At 40.3% G+C, this 21,880-nt stretch overlaps 1 protein-coding gene across 8 annotated transcripts; it reads left to right on the top strand.

Moving 5' to 3' along the window:
• Positions 1 to 1,035: 1,035 nt before the first annotated feature.
• On the top strand, positions 1,036 to 20,377 carry PCM1 (pericentriolar material 1). 8 transcript variants are annotated; one of them, XM_032956526.2, is made up of 40 exons: positions 1,036 to 1,239; positions 3,240 to 3,362; positions 3,913 to 4,191; positions 4,578 to 5,078; positions 5,246 to 5,371; positions 5,675 to 5,860; positions 6,114 to 6,288; positions 6,398 to 6,507; positions 7,019 to 7,253; positions 7,579 to 7,849; positions 8,230 to 8,415; positions 8,495 to 8,637; positions 8,778 to 9,079; positions 9,182 to 9,315; positions 9,536 to 9,665; positions 9,923 to 10,081; positions 10,542 to 10,729; positions 10,891 to 11,148; positions 11,413 to 11,635; positions 12,050 to 12,195; positions 12,291 to 12,475; positions 12,661 to 12,838; positions 13,091 to 13,223; positions 13,392 to 13,578; positions 13,729 to 13,884; positions 14,014 to 14,186; positions 14,448 to 14,564; positions 14,756 to 14,891; positions 15,123 to 15,245; positions 15,448 to 15,578; positions 15,778 to 15,912; positions 16,011 to 16,235; positions 16,733 to 16,813; positions 16,918 to 17,080; positions 17,198 to 17,349; positions 17,575 to 17,665; positions 17,770 to 17,969; positions 18,362 to 18,466; positions 19,490 to 19,610; positions 19,829 to 20,377. In XM_032956526.2, exons 2-40 carry the CDS (start codon positions 3,252 to 3,254, stop codon positions 19,852 to 19,854), a joined length of 6,681 nt encoding a protein of 2,226 aa, XP_032812417.2. In that variant the 5' UTR covers positions 1,036 to 1,239; positions 3,240 to 3,251; the 3' UTR covers positions 19,855 to 20,377. The 8 variants fall into 8 exon arrangements, with proteins under 8 accessions (XP_032812417.2, XP_032812419.2, XP_032812415.2 ...); XM_032956528.2 differs by having other exon boundaries at positions 7,016 to 7,253; positions 9,557 to 9,665; XM_032956524.2 differs by having other exon boundaries at positions 7,016 to 7,253; positions 13,094 to 13,223.
• The last annotated feature ends 1,503 nt before the right edge of the window (positions 20,378 to 21,880 follow it).

Genomic DNA, 21,880 nt, shown 5'->3' with positions numbered 1-21,880 from the left:
TCGCCCTCCAACAACAACGGAGGGCGGAGGAGCGACGCTCACAACAACGAGCGGAGCGCCGGGTGGCTAAAGCACAGCAGGTTGGCACAGTAGGGGGCACAGGTGGCACATCAGTCACTCATCTCAGTCAGTCGACGCATGGCACCTGGGTCTGCTCCGTGACCTGCCAGCGGGCGTTCGACACTTCACGTGACCTCAAGGTGCACATAGCCTGGCACAAGCGTCGTGGTAACGTCACCTCCACTTAGTGGCGGTTGTTGTAAGTCGATGTGTCTGTCTTTTTCGCCCGGGCAACGCCGGGTACTTACCGCTAGTTTATGAATAAAGTTAATTCACTGCATCGTGAATGACTGCAAACCCTCGAATGTTGAATGGTAAAAGAATGCAAAACTGAAATCCCGTTTATTTAAATGACACATGCGGTTGTGGATTTCCAGAATGTTTTTTTGTTCACATACAATAATCCCTCAGAAATGCTGCCGTATACATTTTTGTATAACGACAAGTCTTTGTTTTAAACATGGCATTCATGTGTGGCGTATATAGTTTTCGTGTTCATCATTTAATGCATGGAAACTTTTGACAAGTGAATCAGCACTGTAAAATCCCATTGATTGCATCACCCTTTAATGAACATAAAATAGGTGCTGTATTTACAGCATGTTATTTTTGTAACAAAAAAATAATTCCTTACAAATGCTGCCGTGTACTTTAAAAAAAATATAACCGCCAATCTATTCGCGTGAAGCAAATTAAACAAAGCACCCCCTCGTCTCCCCATTCCACCTCGACCTACAACTTTTGGTGGCAAAACTCCCGCCACGGGGGCCCTCTCCCGCACCCCCGGTCGTTCGTGCCCCTCCGACCCCGAGAAATAGTTCGCGCTTTTAATCAAAGATTATCTTCTCGAAACAACATAATTTAATTCGCCCGTCGCCGATCCTGAGAAAAATACGAATTCTCCCTTCCTATTGAGGTGGGTAAATAGTTTGAGAAACGTGCGAATTGTGACGGTTTATAGCTGGTTACCATGTAAACAATGTCTCAATGCGCGCTACGAACAACATGGCGGCCGCGCGCTTGGTGTTGGTAACCGAGAGCAAGAGCTGAAGCCGACCTCCTTTGTTGTGAGGAGGTAGCTCGTCTTCGTTGTCAAACTTGTTTTTTTTAATCAGCGCGATAAAAAAGAAGGTTCAATTGTATCTCGTAGACTTTTGGAGCCCGTCGTGCATTCAGTGGGTAAGCGTCGTGAGCATGTGTTCATGCCACCGTATTTTTTAAACGTGTGTGTGTGAGACCCGGGCCTAGTTTGCCCAGTCCAGCTACTTTGTGTTTTACTTCTCGTCGCTATATTTATCTAACGATTGAATTTAACGCGAGTTTTTAAACGTTGATTATTAGCACAGTCGGTGTCCGATATTGCTGCGTTGAGGTGAGGTTGGTTTCGTCTGTGCGTGTGTGTCAATTTGCGTTTCTTCGTTGCCTAACTTTGAGAGTTGCTCATGCAAGGGGCGAGTTAATGCTGCTCGTGTTGTCATTGGACCACTGCACATTTCAACGTAATGATTAATATCATTTCATTAAACTATCGCGCAGCATTGTTAAAGTTGTGTAAGACAACCCTATTTGTATGGGCGTAGATTAATGCAATGCATGACACGCTTTAGGGCTGCATTGTTATAGCAGTGCTGCATTGTATAACCGAATTGCTTTTCATTTTACAAATGTTTTTTTAATGAATATTGTACAACATTCTTTTTATTTCAGATTTATTGTAAAACTTGTCATTTGACTGTCATCGTGGCTAAAGATACTTCAATTACTTTTACCCGTTGCTCACGCAGTATAGTACCACATTGTGCATACTTGTGCTCGCCACATGTCACAACAGACTTAAGTTTGTGAATTAAATGTGTTATTTAGTTTAGTTCGCTCCGACAGTGCATAATTGTACACGGTAATAATGTTTGGCGCTACTGTAATTGGAGAAGGGGGTTGGGTTGTGGTGAAATCAGAGCAGATTCTTTCTGATCGTGATTGCTGAAATAGTTAATCACTATACCGCTGTGGCGGTGCTTGTTAACTGATGTGTGGCCTCAGTTATGTTTCACTTAAGTGCGGATTTTTAAAAAAAACTAAACCTTAACGGGAACGCTTATGGCCGCTAAAAAACGTCGCCCGTTGCATGCAACTTTGGCGGCGTTCCTTTGTGAATTCAAATTGCGGCTTCATTTACATTTTTCTTCTCGTAAATTAATTTTTTTTCCCCCTCCCCGTCTTGGTTCAAAATACGTCGGGGACAACCAATCGTCGTTGAAACCCGTCGATCTCTTGCAAAACAAGGGTCCACCCCCACGACTTCCAAATCCCTAATCTAGGTCGTATTTCGGTGTCCACTTTGGCTCTGGCTGTTGGGACGTGTTTGGGATAAGGCGGTACTTGCCATGGCAACGGCACGGGCTTCTAAAGACGCTTTGCGCGTTCATGCCGTGCGCCACCCCTTGCTTCCAAATCACTGGTACGCTGTTGACCTGTCAAGTTGCTGGCCCCACATTTGCCCTGGATAGAATCAGTGAAAGTAAAGTTCTCCAAAGTTACAACAGCTCAGAATATACCCTACAGTGACATGATTTCATGGCGATGGCTGCATATGAAATCCAAATGAATTAAATTTTTTACCTGAAATGTATTTTTGTTCGCAGAAACACGATTGTTGAATAGCTTTAAAAAACTTTATTTTTGGTTGGATTTTTAGAATTTCTTTTTCCATAGCTCTACTTTTCTAAATTGTAGGTGTATGTGATTTTAGTCCTACTTACTTTTTAAAACAGGTCGTCTTTGAAAGTGATGCATATTCTCATTGGGCCCTTAAATGATTATAAATAACTTTTTTTGTGGAAATACAGGTTCCAGATAATAGGACTGAAAGACATTTTGGAATTGTATTTTAGTTACTCATTTGTGTTATAAATACACTTTTACGCCAATGGTAGCTGTGACTTTCACTAATAAAATAATCTCTCAATTTGATTTGCACAAAGACAGTACAGTATCCTATTTTTATAGTCAATTTAACAGCACAAAGATTATCACAGCTTGACTCTCAAATTGTAGGCGTTAACATCCTCAGACGTCCCTCGGACTCACTTGACTCCGCTGCCAAACTAATTATACACACTGAATATAATTTAGTTGGTAATGCTTACATAACTAACATGACCTTTTGTTTTGATGCTCAGGTGCTTGGCATAATGGCCACTGGAGGGCTACCTCCTTTTGACGATGATGATGATACAGGTGAACCCGACATGCTGGGCTGGGCAGCTGGTGCTGGGAGCCTGGAGGACAGACTTAACAACTGGGTTTGTAATGCACTATCAACAATAATGGCATACAATAGGGAATCCATAAGGTTTAATTAAAGGCATTTGAAAATAGTTATTAAATATTTTGTTTGACATCAAAAGGTGTTTGTCGCTAAATATATCACTTTCGATTTGGGATTTGTTTTATGTATTGTGCTTGATAGTTAAATATGTGGTTCCTTTGTTTAATATCCAATGAGCATTTATGGCAAAACGTATTTGAGATGTAAATTAGTATTTACTGTTAGCACAAAGAGATGTGTACCAAAGACATTGATGGTACTTGGGCAAAATTTATATTTATTTTTCTCGAGAACATAGTGTACTTTTGATCAGAATGATGAAAAATAATGTCTTGTCCTTTAATTCACCAGTAAATGAGTTTTGACACCAAGATTGCGAAAATGCAAGATAGTTTAAAAAGCTGATGTACTCTTGTGCATCGATGGAGAATGTGTCATGAGCTAGATCCTATTTGGGTTAATTTGACATCCTTTCAAAGGGCTGGCACACTAAATCTAAGCAATCAAATCGGTCTCTTTCATAGGACTGGTTTTCCAGATCTAAACAAGCAAATCGGTCTTTGGAGAAGAATAAGAGGTCTTCTAGTGGCTCATCGAAAGAAAAGTCAAGGGACCGGGAGAGTGAGAGAGAGCAAGACTGCACTGCGAACGGGCGCTCGCCTGGTGGCTCAGATGGGGAGCGCAGGAGAACCAAGACTCCTCATACCTATCCCCGCACTAAATTTACCCCACACACCCCCCTCAGCGAACGTTTGGAAATGGAGAATTTAAAGCAGCGCATAAACTTCAGTGATGTTGATGAGGTTCGCAGTTCACGTGTTCATTTCAATAACTAGCCTGTGATTGATTAGTAAAATAGCATGTTTCCTGTAGGTGCATATGCATTATTCTGAATTACCTTGACATGACACTAATAATACATTGATATTTTAATCTTTGAATACATAGAAGCAATCCATTTTTTGAGTTGCACCAAACATTCTGTTCTATTAAAAATTATTTTATGTATTGTGTTCCATAGATAGAACTTGTGGAAAATATTTGTAATATTTATAGTAGGGCTTTATGCTGCTAAAATATACAAGTACTATTAAATGTGAAATTTTTTTTTTAAGAAACTGCATTGGGTGACTAATTCTAATTATGAAACGTGATTATTGTGGTATGCAATTTCCAATCGATCTTTCAGCGAAGCATTGGCAGTGATTCTCAAGGCCGGGCTACAGCTGCAAACAACCAGCGTCAGCCAACAGAGAGCCGCAAACCCTTCCGATTCTTGCAGCAGCAAGTGAGCACCACGTCGGTGGGTGGGGGCAGCCGTGGTGGCCGAGAGGCTTGCTCCACTTCATCCGAGCCTTCCCTTTTGGGACCCTTCGAGCCTTTGCACTCCACCACCACCAGCCGCTCTATATCTGCCGGTGCAATAAGCCGCAGTACCACGTCCAGCACAGGCCGTGTTCCACTTTCTGAGTTTGTACAGCTAGAAGAAGGAGCAGCTGTGATGCCAGAAAGTAGCCAGCTGGTGAGCTCACTGATGCAGATTCGAGACAACATTAAGAAGGCCACGTCCGTGCGAGATGATCTGTTAGAGAAAAACGAGCGATCGGCTAAAGTGGATCGCTTGACACGCTTGATTGCGCACTTAAAGGAGCAGGAAAAATCCTACATGAGATTTCTCCGAAGAATGCTGGTAAGCGGATCAACATCTTAATCATTGTTTCATTTTTTATAAGTCTTATATAACAACCTATTTTACAGGGTAACAATTGATCTGAAAGGCTAGGTTAAATATACAACTAACATCATGTTTGGATTAAAAGAGGAAAATAATTTAAAATATTCATGCTGCTCTTGCAGAGTGATGGAGAAGAAGAATCAAATGGAGACTTTGCTGCCGAGTCATTCTCACTTGGAGGTAGCGCATCTTTAAATGTCGATGTCCAGTCCTTGGCATCTGAACGCTCAGAACGTTCAGAATCTACGGTAAGAAAGGTTTTTTTTTAATACGATTTGATATAAAGCGCATGGAGCTGTATTGAGTTATTAGTTTCCTTTGTTCACCATAGATGATTACAGAATGTAAATCTCTTGGACTCAGTGGGGGTCGGCGTAGCCATGGCAGCGTACTTTACTATGCTGACCCATCTGTGTACTTGGAGTGTCACTGGTGTGATCCAAACTACTTAAACAAAAGAACATTCTTGTTACCTACTCTGACAATTAAAGCATGCTTGGGTTAAAATCAAAGTTTACTAAATGTGTCGATGGAATTTGTCTTTTGTTAAGGGAACGTCTCAGTCAACAAGACGTCGCCCACGTATTGAGGACAAGCTTGGTGCAACAGTGTCCGATGAGCAGATGTCAGACACTACAGTTACACCACTGAAGCCTGTGAGGGCACAGGGTCCACCGGGGAAAATCTGGTCCCGGGAGCCTTCAGTCAATGGACTGGGCCGTAGCACTGAACATGAGGTAAAAACATTATCAACACTTGTCATGCAATTATATTTTCTCACCTTGACTGAATTAAACGAAAAAAGTGTGTGGTTTGTAAAAGGTCTTCATGATTATTAGTTTAAAAGTTTTGCAGAATATACACTTGCCTGTCATACCATTTTAGAGAAAAAACAGCTGCAGTCTCTTCAAACACTTTAGCCTCATTTCTATTTTAATAATGTCTGTTAAAATGTTGGAATGAATGTTCTCTGCTTTGTTTTGGCCTCAGACAAGTGGAGAGCAAGAGTTGAAGGAGGAACTGGAAAGCCTCCAGAAACAACGTGATTTACTAACTAAAATGTTGCAGCAACAGGAGCAGTTGAAACTGCTGGAGGGACGGCAGGCCACATTACTAGCAAAACAGCACAGAGCCGAGCAGGCATTGACTGGCATGGATGACTCATGTAAGTTCAATTCGATTGTAGCCTGTTCATAATCTCTAAACATGTATAGCATAAGTGGGAAACAGATGTCAGTGTTAATGTTTTTTTTTAATTTTGGCTTTGATTTCAGTTGTCACAGAAACAACTGGCAGCATGTCTGGCACAAGCTTGACCTCTGAGCTGCATGATGAGCTCTCAGAGTTGATGCAGAAGTTTAACAACCGCCAGCCAGGCACGAAGGTATTTGGACTGAATTAAAACAACTGTATTACAGTATTTGTTTTACCAAACTCTCAATATCATCTTCAGTTATCTTGTAATCCGACATAACTGCGTGCGTTGGTAATCCTGTTAATTTTTTTTAAAAGATAGTTTTTATTTTGTGTCTGTATACAAGGCTGTTTCCCAGACTGGTATGAGTTTGAGAATTTTTTATTTGGAGTAACTTACAGGAGCGGTGTTGTGGCTTGTTGTAACCTAACTGCAGTGTGACTGCTGTCCTTTTTTAATACAAGACTAAACAGCATGTTTTGTTTAAGTAGCTTGGATCACACCAGTGACACCTCTACAGCATGCAGTGATTGTGCTCCAGAAAGTTACTTTAAAGTTTTTATTCTCATTAACGAAGCTTGAAACGTAAACGTCGGGACAGCCTGTGACACAGCCTAAGTATGTGGTTATAAGGTAAGATGTATTTGTTTTTTTGGTTGTGCCTTATTAACTTCACTTATGTTAAAACATTTCAAAGCAGCAATCATCACAAGCCTGCCCAAACAACCGCCGCACGGTGGCCTCAAGTGGGCCGGACACGCTGTCGTTGGCGCAGGAAGTGAGCCAGGCACGCCGGGATACTGCAGAGTCTCGGCAGCTATCAGTCGAGCGGGCCGAGCTCACTGACAAACTGCAGGAGTTGCAGGACAAGAAACTGCAGATGGACCGGCTGATGCAGGAGCTACGCTCACTTCAGGACAAGGAGCTCAACAATAGTAAGACATGCAAGGGCAATTGTATGTATTCATAATTATTGCTACTACTTAGACTAGAAAGCATGTGTTTTTTTGTAATTAATGTGATATACGGGCCTAAGTGGGTTTAAGTGGTTTGCATTGCACCATGTAATACAAAGGCTTTGTAGGTTTTTTTGGATCTCTTTTGGAATTTCTAAATAAATGTACTTACTACACAAGTATTTTTTTTAATACTATGTCATTGATATTTTATATTATTCAATGCTGCTTACACAGTGATGTATTAATCCTCACATATGTATTCAATATGTAAAATAAAATTTGACAACATCTTGTCTTCCAGGTTCACTTGGAGGAGCAAGAAACACGGTGTCACATCGCTCTTCTCACCCTGCACTGCCGAGGCAAATCAGTGCTCCAGTCGGCGGAACGGTGCGGCAGCCTGCTCTCACTCGGCTTACCTCATGCTCCACCTTCGGTGCGACACATCATACGAACAGGGCGCCGGCAGCTTCGTTCAACGCTTCAGCCGCATCTTTCAATCCTCTGACTTCTACAGCCTCGGACAACGAAGGCAGCAACGATGAGAACTTCGATCACAGTGCAAAAATGCAGTACGTTTTTTTTATTATTACTATTATTATGCAGGTTATATAATATTTCAAATGTTAAATTTTATTTGATCTTTGCAGCTTGTGTAAAGTTTTAATGAATTGATCTTATTAAATGCCAATTGCAGGAATTGTTACAGCATGACTTTCCACTACCTGACTCCGCTTTTAACATTACAATTTGTAGGTGGATTATAGCACCTTCAAAAATAATTACATCGGATATTCAGTACAAATATATATTACTGTGATTCGTTTAACGTTTTCAGACAAGATACATGTGTTGCGGTTTTTTTTTTTTAAACAAAGATAAGATAGATGTTCACTTCACATTTATTGACGGTAGCAATATCCATCGTTTGTGCATTTAAAATTCACCATAGGCAACTGAAGGAAGTTCGCAAGCGTTTAAACCAACTGCGGGAACTGGTGAGCTATTATCAACAGGCCTCAGACAGCCTAACGGAGAGTATAAATGAGTTGAGAGATGAAGAGGAGGAGGAAGAGAATACCGAAAAGGCCTTCTTGCTTGATTCAGAGAAAGGACAAGAGATTACTCACAACCTTCGGTAAGTAATTTGTCTAACAAAATAATATTTGAATTAGAAACTAGCGGAAAATGTATTAACGAGCGTTTTTCTGGTATAGGAGGCTGGGGCAGGACATCACACAGCAGACCATAGCCAATAATATGTCAAGACCTCAGCCGAGTCAGAGAGCCAATAACCAAGCAAGTCAAGCACCGCTTTCTATTCAGGGGAACAACATACGCCCCTCTGTCTCCACACAAGGTTACAAATCTTACATTGGTATTTTGTCTTGAATTGTAAAAAAAATGTTTATATTTATCTTATTTTTTTTGACAATTGATATTCATGAAACATTGCAAAGCACGTAAATGTGTTAACTGATTATAAACATTTTTTTATAGCCTCTGCGTATGATGAAGACAAGGACCGTGATGAAGTAGCTGATACAGATAATCCAGAGGAGGTGGAGGATATTGAAGAGAAGGATTACCTGGATGCTGATAGTGTACAGAGTCAAAATGGTAGTATTGATGAAAATGAAGAGGATCGGGTCAGTGATGAGGATGAACATCGTCGTGATCATGAAAGCCAGCGTAGCAGCCTTGCTGAGAGTCAGGAAACGGAGATCTTGGAAAGAGCGCGCAATTTTGATGCGTCGCATGAGAGACTCAAGACTCTGCGTACAATAATTGCTACATTCCAGGTAATGCAATTGAGCATTTTAGAAGGTTTGTTTGTACATTCAAAAGCTAGTCTTTAGTAATTTACCTATAAGTCTGACGTTCTCAATGTTTGGTATGATTAGGAACATCCAGAAGCAATAGAAATGTCCGAAGAGATGGAAAGTCTATCTATTGGCGATCCTGCTCACAATGAAACACCCAACAACACCAGAGCCAATCCTACTAGCCAAACAAGAAACCCCGGTGTGAATCTTAGGTAAGAAAGCAATGTTTTGTATGTCTGCTTCATGCTGTTGTTGAATGAGTAGCTAAACTTTGTGTCTGATCTTAACATATTGCTGCTTAAATTTAAATGAAACCAGCAATGACAAAACTGCCAAGGAGATGTCTTAATTGGTCATTTAATGATGTCTATAAAGGCAATTACAAATTACATGCACTGCTAAATATTGACGTGTGTCTCGCATATATCGTAGTGAGCAGTATTATAAATTCAGGTTGGAGCAACAACAGCTGGAACTCAGACAGCTTCAGAAAGATCGACAGAGGCTTTTGGATATTCAAGATCAGCTTGAGGAGCTTGGAAAAAAATGCCCCGACTTACAGGTAATGAAACTGAAGTTATAAATAGGTTACAATGCCTGTAATAGCTTTACATTTGATTAAGCCTATTACCATTGTGTATGCACTTTATAAATCTTAAGTCTGAAAGCATCATATATGTAGCTGGATTGTCACTCTTTAAAATGTTACTCTGACATTTCCCCATAATGATATTGCTTTAAAGTTAGAAAGTGTTGCAATTATTTCTCAAATTTGTTGAAACATGTATCCATACAAACATTAATGTTGAGGGGTATCAGTCTTTTTGCCAGGACTCGGTTGGTGGCGTTGTGAATCAGCTTCCAAGTGCATCCTCCACTCCGGGAACATCCTCCACCCCAGCAATCTGCGTAGAGAGTGGTGCCCGACCTCGTGACAAAAACTCTCTTTCATCATCCAGGTCACCAGTTGACACGCAGGTAAAACAAAAATTGCATTGTCGAAATACATGTATTCTCAACTGACAGAATATATTCTTTGGGTCTTTCGGTAAAGTCACGTAGATATAAGAATAAAATAATGAAAATGAAAAGAAAGTGAATAAAACAAATATTTGTATTATTTTTTATTATTGAAAATAAAGTGAAAAAATATATTTTTATTTAAAGCTTTCGTGACTGCAGGGATTCATATTCTTGGTTCTTTCGGTAAAGTCACATAGAAGGGAAACAATACAATAATAACTTTATCGAAATAACCAAGAATATATTTTTATTATTTTAGTATTTTTTATGCACTTTATTTTTGTTATTTTATTGTTCTATCTACGTGACTTTACCGAAAGACCCAAAGAATATGAATTCCTGCAGTCACGAAAGCTTTAAGTCAAGAATTGACGGAATATATTTTTCTAAATCATAAACATACCTGTGTCTACAGCTTTGGTCAGAGATACGCAGACACCAGATTCTGCGGGAAGAGCTGAGACAGCGCCGGAAGCAGTTGGAATCCATGATGACGATGCAACAAAGTGATCAGCAGGAAAAAGATGAGGAGGCTAGCTCAGAACCCATCGCATCAGAATGTTCTGACACGCAAGCTTCCTACAGACTCAGTCGTACTGAGAGGTATACTGTTGTCATCTTTCAGCTTATGATTGAAATTTGGCTTGTCGCTATTTTTTTTCGTTCAATGGCAAACATTTACAATAAACATGCAGCGTATTGGTTATACTCATTAAACTACATCTCTTGCTGCAGATGTTCTAAGATTGTCTTGTAATTGGCAGGACAATGGCGACATGGGGAGGCTCCACACAGTACACGATTGATGATGACGATGATGACGACGACGACGATGAGGACGATGATGACGATGATGTTGCCGCTGAAGAAGAGCTTCAGAATTCCAAGTTCTGCAAAGTTGATGGAGATGAAGAGGATGAAGAGGAGGTGGCACCAGATGAGAAACCGCTGGATGTGTTTGCCGCAGACACTGGCCTCAGTCCACTTCATGAGTTGTCACAGCATAGCGAGTGCCGTCAGAGGTATTTACATTTGAAAGCCTACATAACTCATTCATAACTACCAGTTTATATAAAGGTGTTTTCATTCTCTTTGGTTCTTTCGGTAAAGTCACGTAGGTATAAAATAAAATAAATCACGACGTTTTGGGTGCAACACAAGCATCCATCATACTGTGGAATGTATATTCTTGAGTGTGAAAACCCATTGTCTGAATTATATAAAACATAAATACATAACATCATATTCTAAGTATGACTGACGTTGCCTTTCAATTTTATTGGCAGATGGGAGAGGAGCCTGAGGAACATAAGCTTGGATGGAATTAGCGCGAGTTCCCAGACTCGACGGCAGGAGAACATGAGCCACCAGCGGCAGGAGAACAGCCAATGGGCGTCTGAGTTGTCTTTCAATGAGGAGAGACAGCAATGGCAAGGCCAGATGGACATGCTGCGCAGCCAGCTTGAGTTCAGCACATCCATGTGTCAGACTCTACTCCAGGACCAACAGGTTTGAAACTTTGAGAAAAGTTGCAAACACAAACAGGGGAAGTTAGTCAAAAACAAGTGGACATTTTTGTAAGGCGTGTCAACAAGCACGGGGGGAAGCAACATAGAATGTCAGTTAAAGTAATGTTATGGCTTGTTTATCGAAGAGTTGCATTAAGTGTTGCTAAATACAAAATGTGATTGCCTCCTGTATTTTATCTTGGCGTAACAAGCTATATTGGACTAATGCGACAAAGTTGTACGTTACAATTTTATGCAAATTGTCATAAAAAAATTGTCAGTGAGTAGTCTAATTCCTGGTTGTTAAACCACAGAACCATGCATTATAGTCTATTTTGTGCTCTGTTTATATTGCTTGGTTTATTGAATGCAGTAAAATACTTGTTCACTGACCTTTTTGTTGTTTCAAAAACAGACTCTCTCCTACCTGCTGCAAAGTGCTCTGACAGGCCAGTACAGCACACTGCCGCAGACTATGGGAAATCCTCAGGTCCACTTCATTATGCAGCAGCTCACAACGTGCTATTCACAGCTGGCTGTCCAGCAAAGCAACGTGCAAAGGTATTATTGCATTATGTCATGCACGGTCCACTAGATTGGAGTTAATTTATAACAAGTTCACGTCACGATTTATTGCTTTTATGGACATATTGCAGGCTGCAGACAATGTTGAATGAAACGATGCAACAGCAGCCGGGACTAAGAGGAGAGCAGCGGGCAGCCTCTGAGGTTCCCTCTGCCACAAGCCCTCGCAGAGACGTCCCCCTTTCATCCTTCGGCTGCCCTCAAAGCACTGGCCATCATAGCAATAGCTTCTCCAACTATCACACTGCTGTGCCCAGTAAGTAACTGGGTGAAAGAAGGGTGACCTAGACAGTATTAAACCTAATGCTCAGTTTAACAAACAAGTTTACTGATGTGCATCCTTTATGTTATTTGTAACTTAGTTTTTTTATTGATTTTAAAGAAGTATATGTATGTACATATAAAAGCCGGTCTTTATTCTCACGTGTGTATTTTTTACAGGATTTAACATACATCCAGTCTACCCTCCAGCCATGAACATCCCAACAGCAGCAGCATTTGGAATTGGCCGACCTAACATGCCGAATAATGGAAATGAGCCTGATCTCTCCCTGCAGTCAGAGTACCTTCCTTTTCCACAGCTATTTGAGAGCACAGCAGTGAGCAAAAAGGACACAAGGTACAGTATTACCTTATGATTTTTAAAATATATATTACATTACTCTTAATCGAGGGCCACATTAATCTTATATTAAGACATTACTCTTGTTAGGTTGAAGGGCCTATAAATATTTAATGTATCACTTACGAGTTCTTATTAACTACACTCATGTCATTTGTTCGAGGTTTGCTGTGAATTTTCAAGGATTCATCCATTTTAAAACACTATAACGCTGGTATTTAATCTAGAAACATGCTTTGTGTTTGTAAGCAGAGAACATGGCAAGGCGTCTAGAAATCCGAACAAGTCTACAGATGAATTGGATACTCCAGGAGATGTTAACGGAGGTGCCTCAGCGAAGGATACAGTGGATAAACAAAAGAAAATCTCCAAACAGAATATGGTAAGATGTTGAAATATGCCTGAACTGAATTCTAAAAATCATAAAATAAAATGCTAATAAACATTTGTGTATACAGTAAACAAGCCTCTAAATGTTGAACACTTTTATCTCAGAGTAACAGACATATCTATATGACATACAATTGAAACTTTTTTTTTCTCTGGGCAGGAGAGAGCTGGAAGACCCTCAGATGAAATGTCCATGGGAAGTATGAGTAGCCTGCTTGACCCTCGAGATCCTAGCACCATTACAAAGACATTTCGCTCTCAAAAATCAAAAGCCCAGGCCAGCCTGGCCTCCAGAGACAAGACACCTGTTGGCAGGGGCAGGAAGAGGAAAATCCCAATTGTGAAAGGTATATATGAATAACAATTGCACTTACCTAATAAGCACTGTTGAACCTATACCACATGCCAGGGTGGTAATCTTAATAGATTTATATTAAACTACGTTTTATTGCGATAAACAGAAATGCATTGGGGTTTTTGTACAACATGTTTTTCAGGCAAGAGTGCTGATGTTTCCATCGCCAGTGGCACAGCAGTTGCTGCTCATTGCAACAGCCAACAACTGCAAACAGAACAAGTGGATGATGCCACAATGCAGGGGGGTTCATTAGCTGCATCTTCCTGCAAACGACAGCAGGATGATGTCTCTTCTGGTAAAACTTAGCCACAACACAGAACATGCTGTTAAGGATATTTTTACTCTGAGCATTGAAACCATCAACATGCCATTGTCTAAAATTGCAAATAGTAAAATAAATTATTTCAATGTTTTTGTTATGCAGAACCTGGCAGTGAGTTCTCCATGTTTGAAGCCTTGCGTAACACAATATATTCAGAGGTGGCAACGCTCATCTCTCAAAATGAGAATCGTCCACACTTCCTCATAGAACTTTTCCATGAACTTCAGATGCTTAACTCTGACTACCTTCGTCAACGAGCTCTCTATTTACTCCAGGTAACTATCCACCACACCTTCCTCATACCAGTAGGTAGCATGTATGTTGAACTTATTTCACACAGTGCGTAACCAACTGCGCTAATGGGAGGTGTGGGATTAGAATCGTATTAGAATAAAGGCAGTAACAGGAATGGTGAATTTTAACTAAATGTTTCATTACATTTTTAAAAAATCACGTTCACATGTGGGGGTTTGGTTTTGTACATTTTATTAAATAACATTTTGAAAGATTCCTTATTGTTTGGTCAATATCTTCAGGATACTGTAACACGACATTTGACGGAGCAGGGTGCAAAGGAGAAGCGAGGGCCAGTGTGGAGAGCCTCTAACTCGGAGCTCACGCCCAGTGACAGCTTGGCCACCAGCGATGATGAGGTCGGCATCTTTTGACCAAATGCATGTGCATATAATCGGGCACTCTTGTTGCCTGAAATAAAATTGCAATGAATAAAATTACAAGGAAAACGCTTGTAATTTTCATCGTGCAATATTTGTGTAAATAGCAATGTTAAGTTCACGTGATAAGCTTCAATGCTTTAACACATGCTGCAATTGGGCACTTACAGGGACAAGTGGGTGGTGCTCAAGCTAAAAGGAACTCGTACAGTGGAATGACAACACTGAAGCCAGAAGGGGTAGAAATGAACGAAAACACGAGTACAAATTCTTCATGCCCAGATCCATTTTCAAACGATGAACTAGGTAAGCAAAGTAAAAAACCCTCTGCTGACAAAAACGATTTCTACTTGTTTTTGCATCATAGCACATGTTTTATGAGGTATGCCTCTTAATGTTGGAATGGCAATGGTATGCTCTTTTTTTGCTTTATTTCTTTGCCCCTGATTTGTCTCACTGCTTTTACAATCAAGTCTTAACATGCCAAATGTATGTCCTGTGTGGTGTGGGCTGTGTCATAATCTGTCTGCTCTGTAGGCAGCACAGTGATCCATATAGAAAAGGCATTGGCCAAAATGAAAGAGTTGAAGCACTTGAAAGAGAAGTCTGAGGTTGATCAGACAAACAGCTTGGAGGAAGGGGCTGTGGGTAACTCTAAAGGTAGAGAGCTATCATATTAACATCTCACTCTGCTGTTCCTCAACCACTTAGCCTACATCTATTTTTAGACATTTAACCATTCTCAGCTTGCATGCGCTCAATCATGACTAAAACACTGCAAGGCCACAGCATATTTATGTGAAGCAACATAAAACATCCCTATAATTATGTTTCACCTTTGTCTGCTCCACATTCGGCACAGGACACATGGATGATGGTTCTGCACGGGATGAGAGTGACAGTGAGTCGGATGTCCCGTGTCCCCGTGTCGACACCCAGCAAGTGGACAGGCAGATAAAAAACATAATGACTGAAGTTATTCCATATCTTAAGGTATCGTGGTGCTTTGTGTGGTAACAATTGAAGTGTGGTATATCTATTTGTTGCTTTATATAATACACTGCTGTGTTTTAATTTATGGATGACCAACGTTTAGCATCACTAAAATTGTGTCAAACATGGTTTAAATGTGGATATGAATTTGACATTTGTCATGATAATTTACTGACTTTTGAATTGTCATTACCACCAGGAGCATATGGATGATATTTGCTCACCCCAACTTTTAACCTACATTCGCCGCATGGTACTGAGCCTAACGCAACAGAAAGATGAGAGCAAAGAGTTTGTGCGCTTCTTTCACAAACAGCTTGGGTCTGTGCTGCAGGTAAATCAAGCAGCCGAATATAGCATTTTCATTTGGTTAAAATGTATTAAGTTTACACCCTGCCTCTACATATTTTTAATTATGTGTTTGATCTCTAGGAATCTTTGAATAAGTTCCATGGGCGTCGTCTCAAAGACTGCGGTGAAGACCTTCTCGTTGAGATCTCGGAGATCCTCTTCAATGAGCTGTCCTTTTTCCGACTCATGGAAGACCTGGATAGCAGCAGCAGGGGGGGTGGCATGCCATCGGCAAACTGCCTGCAACAGCGCAGGCGGGCCAACCCCCCACCACGCTGGGAGGTCTCACATGGGGCCTGCAAGCAGGTTTGCCATGTTTGCAAAAAGCACGTCTTGTAATATTTCGTGATTTGTTTTTTTGCTATATTGAGAGAAAATGTTACTCCATTCAAATGAGTTGGTGGTTCAGGTAGCGTTGATCTCTTGTTAATAAGCCTTGGCCAGTGGTGAAAATATTCCTATGGTGGTAATGTATATTCATTGTACAACCACTGTTTATGTTCCCGAAAGTGTTTATTATTTGATTAACCCTGGAGATATGAACCACTGAATCAGCACCCGCCGATGTAACTCTCACATCCTTCAGTTTGCGAAACACATGCTTTTACCACTCGCAGCCAGCCAGCTACTCTAGAGGTAGCGCGATAAATATCCTCGGAAAGAGTTGCATAATAAGGTCTACAGATGTACATATTACATGTTAGATTCATTATAATAGGCCATATCTTACTTTGATAGTGTATTTGAATTTTTGTTAAAGATTAATGTGCTGTAATAAAAAATGCTATTTCTTTGCTTGACAGGAACCAGAAAGTAGTCGAGAGCATAAGGAATCTCGCATTAGATCCAATTCTGAAGGACCTGCCACTAAGGATGAGCAAAAGGTAATTCATTTTTAGGTATTTGGTTGTACATGTCTTGCATTATGTGTGATTTAAAGTGAGCTTCAAAGTTAAGAAAAATGTCCTGTCCTTGGTTTTCTTTGTAGAATAAAGATGCTGCTGGTTCGGTGATGACTATTGATGCAACTGAAGAAGAAGACCTGGGGAAATCTAGAGATGATGACTTGGCTATGGAATGCCAACTCTCATACAAGGATGATGAAGATGAAGGGGAAAATGAAGATGCCCCACCCAGGCATACCTTTTACAGTAAGAGATTATTTTTGTTACCACAATATAACCTTTTTAAGATAGCATATCAACTCTACTAAATATTAGTAGCATCTTAAAAAAGTATTTTATAACTATTCTGATTATCTGCTTAAGGTTTGTCACAAGCAGAGACACTACCCCTGACTAACTATGGGAGCGGGGAGGATGAGGAGGTGGAGGAGGAACACGAATTTGACACAGCAAGACTAGAAGTTCCCACTTCCCTGCAAGTATCTGGTGGAGTTGCAGATGATGAACCAGAACAGGTGTGTGAAGTGGTGCCTATCAATGCAATGTTAATAAATGCATGGGGTATGACTGGAATTTCCAAAAGAACACATCACGTACAAAATGGCATTGTAAGCAAATTCATAGTTTACTTTCATGTGGAGTGCTAAGCACGAGACTTGTTTCGGCTGCTTTTCTTCGGGATATTTATATAGTACAACTTAAATGTGAGTCATTCAATGCAATAATATTTACATTTGCAGATTGAGCCAATAACAACTGAAGGAAGTGAGGCCAAAGCTCCTCATGTTTCTTCTCCTAAAGCTCAACTCAGAGCACAAATTATCATCGTTGGTAAGTTGAATGCTTTCAAAATCATTTGGCCCATCTACCACTTTGACATTTCTTTGTGGACATTTTCAAATTTTAAAGTCTATTACATAAACATGTTTTTTCAGACCCAGTGGATTGCACCTTACCAGTGGCAAGTGAACCTTCGCACTTTGATGACCAACCAGATGATGCTGGAAGCGCAAGGGAAAACACTGGTCATCATGACACCACCACCGCTGATGCAACTGGACAAGAGGATGGCTCCCAGCATTCGTCTGAACACAGCAGCCAAGACACCGAATCCCCCATTTTGGTCAACATCCCGGTGTGTTCCCCCACATAAAACTGCTTACAGTAGGTGATATTCACCAGAATTATAAAACAAAACACGTTAATATTTCTTTTAAAGCCAAAGACTTTGTATGGACCTACCTAGGATGTATATTCTGGGCTATGTGCATGAACGAGTCATTGCTTTAAAATTGGTCAGGGAATGCTGTTGTTGCATTGAAATCTGCAGGAGTGACATTAGATGATGGCAACAGAATGCTATAATGGAGCACCTTATTGATATTAAGCCCTCATTAATGAAGTTTTACATGCATGTCAGACACCCTGGCACACAACCTATGTACATATTTATGGAATAATGCGTTAATTTTTTGGGTTTCATTTTTACTAATAGGTTCATGGTTTTTCCCTGTGTTCACTTTGCAGCAGCAGGGGTCGGCCTCAAGCTCAGGCAGCCTCAGTCAGAAGTCTGATGAAGATGACTTTGTGCAGATTGAAGACATTCCTCCTAAACTTACCATTCTCTGCGAGGTACTTTCTTTACTATCTAGATTTTAAGTTTTCGTGACTGCAGGAATCCATACTCTTTGGTTCTTTCGGTAAAGTCACGTAGGTATAAAATAAATTAAATCACGACGTTTCGGGCGCAACACAAGCGTCCGTCATCAGGTGGGACAACCACAGCAAGAAACAATTTCTGAAGTGGGCAAAAGGGCTGCTGTAACAAGAGGCTATATAGATAGGAGAGGGGGTGAGGAGCCAGGGAGGAGAGAGAGAGAGGGGGGTTTGGGGTAGGAGCAGTGTAGTGCTGCTCACTAGAGGGAATGAGGAGCGAGGGAGCAAGAACAAAATGCCGGGGGGGGGGGAGGTGGGAGGAGAAAGTGGGCGGGGCTGGGGGTGAGAAGTTGAGGAAATTGGAGATGCGGATATGAAGGCAACACCAGTGTTGCTTCCCACTCCCAGCCCTGCTCACTTTCTCCTCTCCCCCCCCCCCCGGCATTTTGTTCTTGCTCCCTCGCTCCTCATTCCCTCTAGTGAGCAGCACTACACTCCTCCTACCCCACACCCCCCTCTCTATCTCTCCTCCCTGGCTCCTCACCCCCTCTCGTATCGACATGGCCTTTTGTTACAGCAGCCCTTTTGCCCACTTCAGCAATTGCTTCTTGCTGTGGTTGTCCCACCTGATGACGGACGCTTGTGTTGCGCCCGAAACGTCGTGTACTTTCCTTACTAGTTTATCGAAACTAACTGAAGTAGGCGTGTAATGATTCACTCCCTTTGCAATTTTATGATTTGTCGATTCGAGGTGATGTTTTGTATTTTTTGACTCGTTCTGTATCATACATTCCATTAGAATTAATACATGATTTTATGATTTAATTATTTCCCTTCTACGTGACTTTACCGAAAGAACCAAGAAGAAGAATACATTGGTACTTACACTATTTTATGCGTGGATTTTAAGAATCAATATTCTTTGAATAATTGAATGCTTAAATGCCCTGTTCACATTAATTCCCTCCTGCGAAGTTTAATCTGTTCTTTGTGACATAGGAGGAGCTAAGAAAGAAAATAGAAGAGGAGGAGAAGCAGAATGATATTGCTGATGCACTCTTGACAGCCGGACAGGGTGAGGTAGAGCTTGCAGGAGATGCGCAGGCAGTGAAAGAGCCAGGTATTGAACCTCCTATCGATTTTATTTCAAATCTATGGGTGTTTTGAAGATGTGATAACGTTTACATTCAAATAAATGCACAATTATGCGTGAGGTAAATGAAGAGTTGTGTGGTTTTTTTATTCTAAATGCTAATTATATGTACATTGCCTTAAATTATTAATAGTCATGAATCCTGACATGTACACATTTTTATATTTCCCTGTTTTGTTTTACAGATTCAAACTCGCCGCGCAGTGGATGATTCCCGGTGGTGTTTTAAGCGCTGCAGAGCGCATGTTAACAAACACGTTAAAAGTTTTGAAGTTTGTTAATGCAGATTGGTTTGTCATTCACAACTAACTAGTCATTAGCCACTTAAATTCTATGTAGTTGTGTTGCCTTTTGGCACCTGTTCTGTATGTATTGAAAGTTGAAAATACTTCATTTAAGAAAAAACTGTTTTCGTTTGTTTTTTCAGGTTTAGCTGTCTTACCAATGAATTCTTTACACTTGATGACTCCTCTAATCATATATAGCCGCACTGCCTTAATGAGTGCTAGTGTTACTGTATTAGTGTTGGAGTAGATGTGTGCTGTTTGAAGCTAAATCCAAATTTTAATGAGTTGCATTTGACAAATTGACAAATTCGAAAAATTCCCTCAAAGTTATTGTGATTACCGTTGGTTCATAAGCATGCTGTAGAAATTACTCTTATTTCACTCTTCAGCACATTTGCTGCCCTTTGAATCTTGTATAATTACGTTTGAAATAAAGTATTGCTTTATTTTGATGTTTCTTCTGCTCATTTGAACAATTAAGATCAAGGTATGCAGACGTTGCTAGCGAAATGTGCACCCCCCAAAGCGCAGTTATGCTCTTCATATGTTAGGGGTATACTTCACACTTCAATATAAAAAAATATTTTCAGTGATAAAAATTATAAGTTAAACTATTTCTGACGGTGCCATCACGCCCAGTATCATGGGCTGGATGTAGCCATCTCAGATCTAAGTTGAAGCAGCCCAAGCAAGCGTCCAAGAAGCCCTGAAGTTACTCCTTATGTAATTTTATTCATAGTAATCTTAATTTCTTACTGGACTTATTAAGTAATTTTTGCAATGTAAAGTATTCCATTTACAGTATTCCCTCGTTATTCACGAACTTATTAACCGTGAATAGCGTCTGGAACGACACGACTGCATCAGAAGAGAGAGAATGTGATGCGAGAAAGTGATGAGATTTTTTTAATAGCCTATTTATGTAAGGTAATTAAGAAGCTTGGCTTTCGTCAGGCCAATATCTGCTAAATTTGCTAATCACAAGCATATCCAGAACGTATCCCTCGCAAATAACGAAGGAATACTGCATATGTATTTTGTAAATCTTGGGCTGAAAGAATTTAAATTATATCTAATTTAATACTATAGTATCGCACCCATCTCCCCCTATAACATATTTGTCTACAAGAAAATAGGCTTCATACAGCGCAATTTTACTTGCGCGCTGTTTTTCAGGAACTCGCGTTGAGGGTTATCCGAGGGACGCCTGTAATTGCGTGAAAATTAATCTATATAAATAGAGACCTTTGTATGTATGTCTCAAAAACCTCCAATGGTACTTCCCGACAAGGTAGAAAGATGCAATTTGGTACATAGCTTTGAGGACACAACAGGAAAATCTGAAGATCCGAGATTAAATTTTAAGGCCCCCAAATCCAATGTTACGTGCCCCATAGAAATGGTTGTGAATGTCATTCAGAAACAATTCAAAATATAAGGTGTTTTTTTCGTTTCAAAGAGCGTTAAACAGCAAATAAAATTAAAGCGAGAACCATTGTTCTATCCTTGATTGTTTTTGATATATTTCGGATTAAAGGGGTTTTGAGTGAACAAATACATATTTTATGATGTTCAAATCTAAATAATTCGAAATCGGTTAAAATAGCTTCCTCTCAATATTAAATTCAACAATTGTTCTCTCTAATAAAAGCGGAATATTTAAATTAAGCGGTTTCCGATGGGTACGTCTTTAAATATAAGACGTTGAAGCAAGTTGTCAATTTTTGTTTTGTGGAAAATACACATTTTTGAAGTAGTTAGGGGCCGTCCATAAATGACGTCATGCATCTAGGGGGGGGGGTCAGACGTGTGACGAGGGGGGGGGGGTGAGAAATGTGACGTCACATAAAAATGCGCAACTTTAAATAAATATGGAATTGTTTTACAACACTAATTGTGATAACACTCCAACAGAGTGCAGCGCCACATTAAATACGCACTACAATGACT

Source organism: Petromyzon marinus, chromosome 18, assembly GCF_048934315.1.
Source record: "Petromyzon marinus isolate PM22_M1 ecotype Great Lakes invasive population chromosome 18, UKy_Petmar_22M1.pri1.0, whole genome shotgun sequence".
Classification (NCBI taxonomy): domain Eukaryota; kingdom Metazoa; phylum Chordata; class Hyperoartia; order Petromyzontiformes; family Petromyzontidae; genus Petromyzon; species Petromyzon marinus.
Note: the sequence above shows the minus strand (reverse complement) of the source record. Positions and strands in the feature narration are given on the sequence as shown.